At 38.2% G+C, this 11,069-nt stretch overlaps 1 protein-coding gene across 1 annotated transcript in view; it reads right to left on the bottom strand.

Annotated features, from left to right (window-relative positions):
• The window catches only part of DENND6A (DENN domain containing 6A), a 72,044-nt gene that overhangs the window by 5,446 nt on the left and 55,529 nt on the right, over nt 1-11,069 (bottom strand). The window contains exons 11-15 of the mRNA XM_017527336.2: nt 10,370-10,518; nt 3,978-4,043; nt 3,832-3,896; nt 2,540-2,629; nt 83-136 (exon numbers count right to left, since the gene is read on the bottom strand). Of these exons, the coding sequence (XP_017382825.1) occupies nt 83-136; nt 2,540-2,629; nt 3,832-3,896; nt 3,978-4,043; nt 10,370-10,518 (424 nt within the window). The remainder of the gene's footprint in view (nt 1-82; nt 137-2,539; nt 2,630-3,831; nt 3,897-3,977; nt 4,044-10,369; nt 10,519-11,069) is intronic.

The following is an 11,069-nucleotide window of genomic DNA, read 5'->3' as shown; positions in this document are numbered from 1 at the left end:
AAGAAATTAGAAGTAGATATATTCACAGAAGTTCACTACAGTTAGAGAACCCAAATAGGAATGCATTTGAACATATTCATACCTTCCACGGAGAAATACTTTTCTGCAAAGGCATCAAGCTTGCCACGTATCTTTCCTAAAACCAAGAAAAAAAGTTAATAAAAGGAGTGTCTTCAAAAATATTTAAACAGACCTACTTAAAAGGAATGGGTCTTTTAAGTTTTTCATTATATGTCCTTTCAATGGACAACTCCATAACTCCCCACAACAGATATAGCTAAATTCAGACTGATTTGGAAAGTCAGATTTTAAATAAAAATTCAACTAAATCTTGGATAATCCAAGGGACTACCTTTTTCTTTCTTTTTTGAGATATGGTCTTGCTCTGCTACCCAGGCTGGATGTAGCGGTGCGATCAGGACTCACTGCCTCCTGGGCTCAAGCAATCCTCCCACCTCAGCATGTAGCTGGGACTACAGGCACAAGCCACCACGCACAGCTAATTAAAAAAAATTTTTAAGTCAGGTGCCGTGGCTTACGCCTGTAATCCCAGCACTTTGGAAGGCCAAAGTGGGCAGGTCATGAGGTCAGGAGTTCAAGACCAGCCTGACCAACATGGTAAAATACCATCTCTACTGAAAACACAAAAACTGCGTGTGGTGGTGCACACCTGTAATCCCAGCTACTCAGAAGGCTGAGGCAGGAGAATCGCTTGAATCTGGGAGGTGGAGGTTGCAGTGAGCCAAGATCGCACCACTGCACTCCAGCCTGGGCGACAGAGCGAGACTCCACCTCAAAATAAATAAATAAATATAAATAAATTATAAAAAATTTATTCTTACTTAAAAAAAATTTTTGTAGAGACATGGTCCCACTATGTTGTCCAGATTGGTCTTGAACTCCTGGGCTCAAGTGATCCTCCTGCCTTGGTCTCCCAAAGTGCTGACGTTATAAGCAGGAACCACTGCGTCCAGCCCAAGGGATTACTTTTTTTTTTTTTTTTTTTTTGAGACGGAGTTTCACTCTTGTTACCCAGGCTGGAGTGCAATGGCGCGATCTCGGCTCACCACAACCTCCGCCTCCTGGGTTCAGGCAATTCTCCTGCCTCAGCCTCCTGAGTAGCTGGGATTACAGGCACGCGCCACCATGCCCAGCTAATTTTTTTGTAGTTTTAGTAGAGACGGGGTTTCACCGTGTTGACCAGGATGGTCTCGATCTCTTGACCTCGTGATCCACCCGCCTCGGCCTCCCAAAGTGCTGGGATTACAGGCGTGAGCCACCGCGTCCGGCCCGATACTTTTTTTTTTTTTTTGAGATGGAGTTTCACTCTTGTCGCCCAGGCTGGAGTGCAATGGCGTAATCTCGGCTCACTGCAATCTTTGCTTCCTGGGTTCAAGTGATTCTCCTGCCTCAGCCTCCCAAATAGCTGGGATTATAGGCGTGTGCCACCACACCTGGCTAATTTTGTATTTTTAGTAGAGACAGTGTTTCACCACATTGGTCAGGCTGGTCTCCATCTCCTGACCTCAGGTGATCCGCCTGCCTTGGCCTCCCAAAGTGCTGGGATTACAAGCGTGAGCCACCAGGCCCAGCCTCATGCTTTCTTTTTTTTTTAAGAGAGTCTTGCCGTTGCCCAGGATGGAGTGCAGTGGTGCAATCACAGTTTACCGTAGTCTCAAACTCCTGGACTTAAGCAATCCTTTCACATTGGCCTCCCAAAGTGGCAGGCCTGAGCCCAGTGAACCACTGTGCCAAGCCTAGTCCATGCTTTGTAAGCACTACAGTAAAGATTATTTATTCAAACAAATAGACTTAATGAAATAAATAAAGTTGATACCCATATACCAAGAAAGAATATTTCTTTCTAAAATATAACAGAAAAGATCTCCAGGATGCCCTATATAATGTTCATAGATACATTACTTTATATTAATAACTACACAAAGTTTCTCTATGATGCAGTCTCCAGACTAGGGTCATATCATGGTACTGCCTTTACTTTAATATGACACCCTTCTGAATTTCTTCTTCATCTAGTCATTTATTCCATAAATAGTTGAGAGCTACCATATGCCAGGCTGGTGAATTAATAATAAGCAAGACAGATATAGTCCCTGTTATTATGGAGCTACAGCCTCACAGACATTATATCAAATTGTATTCAAGGTAACTATCAGAGAAAGCAGCTCTACGATAATCTTTTTTTAAGGTGAAAAATGCAGTAACTAAATAATATTTCATATAAAATAAATCATTTAAAATTCACAACAGTCCTGAAAGGTACTTAGGAAAGTGGAATCAGCCACATTTCAGAGGTAAGAAAATTGAGGGTCAGAGAGAGGGAGTGACTTACCAAAGTTGAACAGCTAACACTAAAACAAATAATCCAGCTCTCTTGCAAAGGGCTTTATTTTTAATCACCAAATATACCAGGCTGGCAAAACACACAACTTAAGATATGGTTTTGGAGGGTGGGAAAAACATTTATACACCCTTCACTAAATCATTAAATTATGCAAAAATGTATTTATTAACTTACTAATGGAATGATGAAACTTTGTGTCAGTTCCAAAAAATAGCGTCGAAGAATAACACTTTGAGCCTCAGAAGGACGTTTCTGTTGCACACCCTTAAAAGAGGAAATAATGAGAATCCATATTCTAGTGTTGGAATATAAAACAATGGATAATTATCACATTCAACTGCTATATAAATATAATTTATGCTTGATATTTAAAGAACTAGAACTTCACCTTGAAGTAACTTAATGTGAAGTTCATTGTGCAATATCCTGTGAAAATAATCTTTACCAGAGTAAAACATTAGAGTCCTTAGCTTAGGGAATACTGTTCATCCCATACTGTAACAATGTGAGTTCACAGCTGGGCACAGTGGCTCACACCTGTAATCCCAGCACTTTGAAAGGCTGAAGTAGGTGGATTACCTGAGGTCAGGAGTTCAGGACCAGCCTGGCCAACATGGGGAAACCCTGTTTCTTTTAAAAAAAAATACAAAAATTAGCCAGGCATGGTGGCGGGTGCCTGTAAATCCCAGCTACTCAGGAGGCTGAGACAGGAGAAGTGCTTGAACCCAGTTAGGCGGAGATTGTAGTGAGCTGAGATTGTTCCACTGCACTACAGCCTGGGTGACAATAGTGAAACTCTGTCTCAAAAAAAAAAAAGTGAGTTCACAATAAAGACAATCTTTATTTTATATCTGCTATATTAAACTATTTGTATTTTTTTTTAATGATTAATAATCCTCTATTGTTAGATGCTAAGTTACCTCATGGTAGAATCTATGGCTTTTTCACTGTAATTCTCAAGTTCCTAGTAAGATTGACATTCATGTTTAGCTACAGCCCCAAATTCATGCCCATACTGTTGCTAGCTTAGTCTTCTGATTTTCATAAAACTTTGAGTCAAAAAAGATACCCCGGCTGGGCATAGTGGCTTATGCTAATAATCCCAGAACTTTGGGAGACCAAGGTGGGCCTATCACTTGAGGCCAGGAGTTTGAGACTAGCCTGGCCAACATGGCAAAACCCTATCTCTACTAAAAATATAAAACTTAGCCAGGCGTGGTAGTGCACACCTGTAATTCCAGCTGCTCAGGAGGCTGAGGCACAAGAATTACTTGAACCCAGGAGGCAGAGGTTGCAGTGAGCTGAGATCATGCCACTGTACTCCAGCCTAGGAGACAGAGTAAGACTCTGTCTCCCAAAAAACAAAACAAAACAAAAAAGGAGAGATCCTATTTCACATATTGCTTAACGAGATATTACATACCTGAATAAGGAAATTTAAATTAATAATATGAGTAACTAATTACCTTCTGTAACTGTTTTATGATCTCTTCATCTCTATTTAAATATGGCTTATATGAAGTATAAACTCCTAAGAGCAAAGAAAAGAAGGTAAATAGAAAAACCCAAGTATCATATAAATATATATTTAAAAATTAATAAAAGTCAATACCAGGTTTAGAATCCAGGGTCTTTAGATTCTTCAATTTCTTCACTTTAACCTGCTTAGGAATTTCACCTGAAGGAAGCAGCATAAAGATTTTTATAATTATTCTAATTATACATATTGCAAAATTGGAACTTTATCAGATTTATAATCTGTTTATTACTTAAGGATGTTACAATTAAAGCATTCTTAACATCAATGAATACGTTAAGGGTTCAGTCTTGATATTTTAAAACTGGATAAAATGAATACTGGATTATTACAACAGTACAGAAACAATTCATGTCAATTATATAAAATGGATATTTGATCTTTCATTAATATTTATCATTAAATTTTTCCCTTTTTGTCACTCAACCTGTAATTTAAAATCTATATGCCAAACACATAAAACTGAAAATTTACGTGCTGAATAGGAATAAAATACCCTTTAAGTACAAATGGAATAGAGAGCAATTCTTAAATGACTATGACATGTAGTCTTCAAGGGTTTGTGGGCTTTTTTTTTTTTTTTTGATGCCTCTTCGAATTTGGCTTTTCCATTATAGAAATTTACACTGCCAGCAAGTGGCGATGGTGTGTGCAGCAACCACAGGCCTGAGCCACAGATGCACAGGACTCCTGAGCAGGCTGCTGTGTTGAACAGCTTGTGTAGTATATACAGGCCCTGGTCTTAGGCTCAAAGAAAGTTAACACCTAAACAAACTTTATAACAGGCAGAAAAATGCCTCAAGATACACATTTAAAAGTGTCATGAATACACCTAATTTTACAGACTTTCTCCACCCTCCCTCTTCTCTCTATAAGGGTTAAAAGAACTTAAGAACTGAAAGACAATCCAGAGATTATATTATTATGGAGATTATAATATAATTCAAGCCTCTAAATTCATGAAATACCTTTGTTTAAATAGTTCCATAGATCAAACTGTTAGTTGTGGTATATCTGGGGGTGGGATTATAAGAACAAAGAACATTTTCCTTTGCAATCTTATATTGCTAAAAAATTTCAAGAGCATGTGCTATGATAAAACAGTTATTTCTATAAACTTTTTACTTTGAAATACAGTTGACCATTGAACAACACGGGTTTAAACTGTGATTTTTTTTCCTACCTCTGCCACCCCTGAGATGGCAAAACCATTCCCTCCTCTTCCTCTTCGACCTACTCAATGTGAAGGCTATGAGGATGAAGACTTTTATGATGATCCACTTCCACTTAATGAATAGTCAATATGTATTTTATCTTCCTCATGATTTTCTTAGTAACATTTTATTTCTCCTAACTTACTTTATTATAAGGATACAGTATACAATACATACAACATACAAAATATATGTCATCAATTGTTCATGTTATTGCTAAGGCTTCTGGTCAACAGTAGGCTGTTAGAAGTTAAGTTTTAGAGGAGTCAAAGGTATATATAGATTTTCTGCTACATGGAAGGCTGGCATTCCTAATCCCTGTGTTGTTGTTGTTCAAGGGTTAATTATAATTTCAATCTTGCAGAGAAGCTGCCAAATAATACAGTCTATAAAGGAAAGAATGAAAGAGATTTTAAAAAATAGTCTATACTCCAAATTTGTCAACTGCTCCAATAATAATTTTAAAAAGATACTTGTTAAAGAAGCAATATCATGGATACACAGTTTTATTTTTTCATCAATTCAGTAAATAATAAGTAAATGCAATATACTGGCAATACAGGAACAAAACAGCTAATTCCTCACATCAATGAGACATAGTCTAACAACAAAATATGACAGAGAAATGACAATACAGAGGACTAGGTGCTAGGATAGAATATGAACAGGATACTATGGAGACACAGACAAGTGTCCTGGCCAAAGAGGAGTAAGAAAATTAATGAGGATTCCTAAAGGAGGTAATATTTAAGCCAACTTATAAGATAAATAAAAAGTCAAGTCTTCTTTCATCTTGGCTAGGCATAGTGGCTCACGCCTGTAATCCAAGCACTTTGGAGGCCAAGGCAGGCGGATCACCTGAGGTCAGGAGTTCAAGACCAGCCTGACCAACACGGTGAAACCCCGTCTTTAAAAAAAAAAAAAAAAAAAAAAGTTATAGATGGAGTGGTGGCTCACGCCTATAATCTCAGCACTTTGGGAGGCCAAGTGGGGCAGATCACCTCAGGTTGGGAGTTCGCGACCAGCCTGACCAACATGGAGAAACCCCATCTCTACTAAAAATACAAAATTAGCCGGGTCTGGCAGCACATGCCTCTAATTCCAGCTATTTAGGAGGCTGAGGCAGCAGAATCGCTTGAACCTGGGAGGCAGAGGTTGCGGTGGGCCGAGATCGTGCCATTGCACTCCATCCTGGGCAACAAGAGCGAAACTCTGTCTCAAAAAAAAAAAGTTATCCATGCAAAGAAGAAAAGATCTTTAAGTAAAAAGTTAAATATAGAAGCATGAAAAACATGTTGCTTAAAGAGTTGCAGATAACGGTAGGAACAGTAATAGCTACCATTTACTGAAGATGTTCTCTATGCCTGTCTCTGGTCCAAGAACACTGCACAAATTATCACATTTAATCTTCACAATTAAAGTTTTGTTTAAGATGCCCATTTCACAGATGAAGACACTAAAGCATGGGCAAAACTGATATTCACCTGATAAGTACCAGAACAAGCTGGCTACTGCATCATGCATTGTGATTGAGTGCCCCATTAAGACAGGTTGTTATCTCAGTCATAATTAGACACAGAGGAACATCCTGTCCAAGAATGTGGGTACACTAAAACTAGGTACAATACAGAAAAGGCAATCCCTTTATATCAGGAGAAATGATACTCCTGCAAGGTTAACACTAAATGTATGTTTCTGGTAAGTTTCAGGACACAGGAGAGCAAAATGTTAATTCTTCCCTGTTTGTTCTACAGAAAATGCTTTTTTCTGTAATTTTACTGACCCTGCCAGATTTCTTTTTTTCCTTTGCTAACAGTCTATCTCAGATTGTTTTGAGTTTCAAAGCTAGGATCCTGAGCAGGGCTCTTTGTTGCATAACTTGTGCAGCATTTGCAGTGGGCCTGGCTGGTTTTTAACCCAACAAGCAGAAAAATGCTCCAAGATGTATACCACCCATAAATTAAAAGATACATGAGATTTCATGACTATGACACCAAATACACAAGCAATACAAGGAAAAAATAAATAAGACTTCAAACAAAAGAGAAAAAAAATAAAAAAAAGAAGAAAACAAAAAAAGATAAATAAAACCATTAAATTATAAACTTCTGTGCACAGGCTGGGCATGGTGGCTCAGCCTGTAACCCCAGCACTTTGGGAGGCTGAGGTGGGTAGATCACAAGGTCAGGAGCTCAAGACCAGCCTAGCCAACATGGTAAAACCGCATCTCCACTAAAAATACAAAATGTAGTTGACTGTGATGCTGAACAGCTGTAATCCCAGCTACTGTGGAGACTGAGGCAGGAGAATTGCTTGAACCCAGGAGGCAAAGGTTGCAGTAAGCCAAGATTGTGCCACTGCACACCAGCCTGGGAGACAGAGCAAGACTCCATCTAAAAATAATAACAATAATCAATCAAATAAACTGTCCATCAAAAGACACCATCAAGAGAGCAAAAAGACAATACAAAATATAAGAAAATATTCACAGAGCATGTATCTGATAAGGATGAGTAAACAGAATACATAAGGAATTCCTAAAACCAAAAAAAAAAAAAAAACCCATTTAAACAACCCTATTAAAAGTGGGCAAAAGACTTGAATAGACATTTCTCCAGAGAAGATACATAAATGGCCAATAAACAATAGAAAGATACTCCAAAGAAGATATATAAATGGCCAATAAACAACAGAAAGATACTCAATATCACTAATCATGAGGGAAATGAAAATGAAACCCACAATAAAATACTCATGCCCATTAGGATGGCTACTATCAAAAAAATGGAAAATAACAGGCTGGTGTGGTAGCTCACTCCTGAAATCCCAACACTTTGGGAGGGCAAGGCAGGAGGACTGCTTGAGCACAGGAGTTCAGGACCAGCAACAGTACAAGATCCTGTCTCTATAGAAAAAAATAAAAAATTAGCCAGGCACAGTGGTATGCACCTGTACTCCCAGCTACTTGGGAGGCTGAGGCAGAAGGACCACTTGAGCCCAGGAATTCAAGGTTACAGTGAGCTATGATTATGCCAGTGCACTCCAGCCTGAGCAACGGAGAAAGACCCTATTGCTATAAAAAAAAAATTTTTTTAAGGCAAAATATTTAAACAGACATTTCACCAAAGAAGATACATGAATGATAAGAAATAGATGAAAATGTGCTCACCATCATTAGTCATTAGAGAAGAGCAAATTAAAATCACCATTTCAAACATTCTAGAATGGCCATAATGAAAATGACAACATCAAATGTTGGCAAGGATATGAAGAAATAGGAACCCTCATACATTGCTGATAAGGATATAAACTGATGGGCCACTTTCGAAAACAGTTTGGTGATTTAACAGATTTATCAATTCATGCTGCTCTACCAATGATTTTGTGCAAAAGTTCTCTACCTACATGTAGCAGAGAGACTTCTTCCACTGGAAAGAGAAAATAATCAGTAGTCTACTACATTACAAAGAATAGTCTAAATTATTAGGTTCAAACCATGAAAATGTCAAGATTAAACTAAGATTCAAAAAAAAATTATCATATCTCCTCATACCCAAGACTCTTGAAACTGTTGTTCTCTGAACTATCAATAATACTCTAGACAGAACAGTAATAGAATGGTAGGGGACCATGACATTTACAGAGTACCATGTATCAGGCACTGTGTTTAGTCTTCCTAGCACACCAAAAATTTGAGGCTTAAAGATGCTATTCAACGTATTAGCACACAGTTCTGACTGCCAAGGTGAAGCCCTTTGCTCTTTCCTCTATTTCATAAGGCTTCTAAACACTTCAGTGTAATACCGAGTCCAGAATTTGTAAATAGTACTATTTAAAATGTTCTCCTTGCCAGGCGCGGTGGCTCACGCCTGTAATCCCAGCACTTTAGGAGGCCAAGGTGGGTGGATCACGAGGTCAAGAGATTGAGAACCCCCCCAGCCAACATACTGAAAACCCCGTCTCTACTAAAAATACAAAAATTAGCCAGGTGTGGTGGCACTTGCCTGTAATCCCAGCTACTCGGGAGGCTGAGGAGGGAGAATCTTGAACCCAGGAAGCGAAGGTTGCAGTGAGCTGAGATCACGCCACTGCACTCCAGCCTGGGTGACAGAGCCAGACTTTGTCTCAAAAAATTTTTAAAAAAGGTAGTGGCTGGGAGTGTGGCTCACACCTGTAATCCCAGCATTTTGAGACACCAAGGTGGGCAGATCACCTGGGGTCAGGAGTTTGAGACCAGCCCGGCCAACATGGCAAAACCCCATCTCTACCAAAAATACAAAAGTTAACCAGGCATGGCGTCAGGTGCCAGCAATCCCAGCTACTTGGGAGGCTGAGGCAGAAGAAACACTCAAACCTGGGAGAGCAGAGATCACGCCACTGCACTCCAGCTGGGAAACAGAGTGAAACTCTTCTCATAAATAAATAAACAAACAAATAAAGAAAGAAAGAAAGAAAGTAGTTATAAAGTTATTAGAAAATAACTTCATAATCCCAACTATTTCAGTGGAAAATTCATGAATGTCCATTGTTATGTAAGAGAAACTTCTTCCAATGGAAGGAGAAAATAGTCCGTAGTCTACTACAACACAATTAATAAAACAGTCTAGGCTCAAACCACGAAAATAAAATATCAAGATTAAATTAAGATTTAAAAAATTTTTTTCATGTCTTCTCATACTCAAGACTCACGTCCTTAATAAACGTTCCATTTAGTTGTCATCTAGGTTAACAAAACTTCCAACCTCAGAATTCATATACTTACTTAAACATTTGTTAAACTCCTATGATGAACAAGGTACTGTGCTGTCTTTTCCATGTGGGAAAGACACTTTCAACCACTCACTAAATCAATAACCTGTGCTACAGTAACATATACTTGTTTTGAGACCTAGCTGAGAATTTTGTGACAAGTCTGGAGTAATTCTAGTTTTTTACAAGGTTTTACTCAAGCAGTACTGGAAACTTCTGCTTTATTGGGCATATATATATAAAGCTAACATTTTGAGGCTTCGTTTTACTATAATTCATTCAATGTCTATAACACTATAAGCACATTTTTTTGGTAGGAGGACGTAACAGATTATACATATTATAAGAACGTGCATATTTTAGTGGGAAGTTATACTCTTCTCCAAAGGTCTCAAAGAAAGCTGCCATCAACATAAAAAGTAATCAAGGATGAAAAGAAAGGAAGAAAGAAACCCGTTCAGCAACACTGCACACTAAAAACAGAACACCAAATTTATACTTTACCTGTAGGTTTAAGGTCTCCTATTCGAATAATATGTGGCCAGTGCTGCAGTGTCTTAGCAAAAAAAGGGTTGGTTACTCCTAATATAACTGAGGGCCTATATAAAACAAAACAAAACAAAACAAAACAAAAAAGGTGAGAAAAAGACGAATGTTAAATCAGTGAAGAATATCTTACATTTTCTTTTCAATGAACAAAACACAAAGTGTTCTTTCCTTTACTCAACATATTACATATCAACTATATGTCAGGCAATGTGTTTTTTACTAGGCATATAAAGATGAAAGAACATGGTCCTTCCAACAGCACACAGGAAGAAGGGTATACACACCCAGTTATGATGCCAAAATTAGAAGACAGTGAAGGTGGTTTTAAAATGCACACTAATCACAAAGGAGAACCTGCATCTACGAGGGGATTAAAGGACAGCCTCACCAAAGAGATAATATTTACAGGAAGACATGAAAGATGAGTAGGAGTTTTTTGCCAAGTGGATGAGAGAGGGAAGAGTGATACAGAACAAATTATGTGCAAAGCAATGAAGTGACATCATGGCCTGTCTGTAGAACTACAGAGTTTAGCATTCCTGGAGCAAAAAGCAGAAAGGATGAATACTCAGAAATGAGAATATTGTTGCCCAGATCATCAGTACCAAGTTAGTATGCTAAGAAGTTTGGATGTTATCTTTTTTTTTTTTTTTTT

Source organism: Cebus imitator, unplaced genomic scaffold (assembly GCF_001604975.1).
Source record: "Cebus imitator isolate Cc_AM_T3 unplaced genomic scaffold, Cebus_imitator-1.0 Scaffold48, whole genome shotgun sequence".
NCBI classification, from domain to species: Eukaryota; Metazoa; Chordata; class Mammalia; order Primates; family Cebidae; genus Cebus; species Cebus imitator.
Note: the sequence above shows the minus strand (reverse complement) of the source record. Positions and strands in the feature narration are given on the sequence as shown.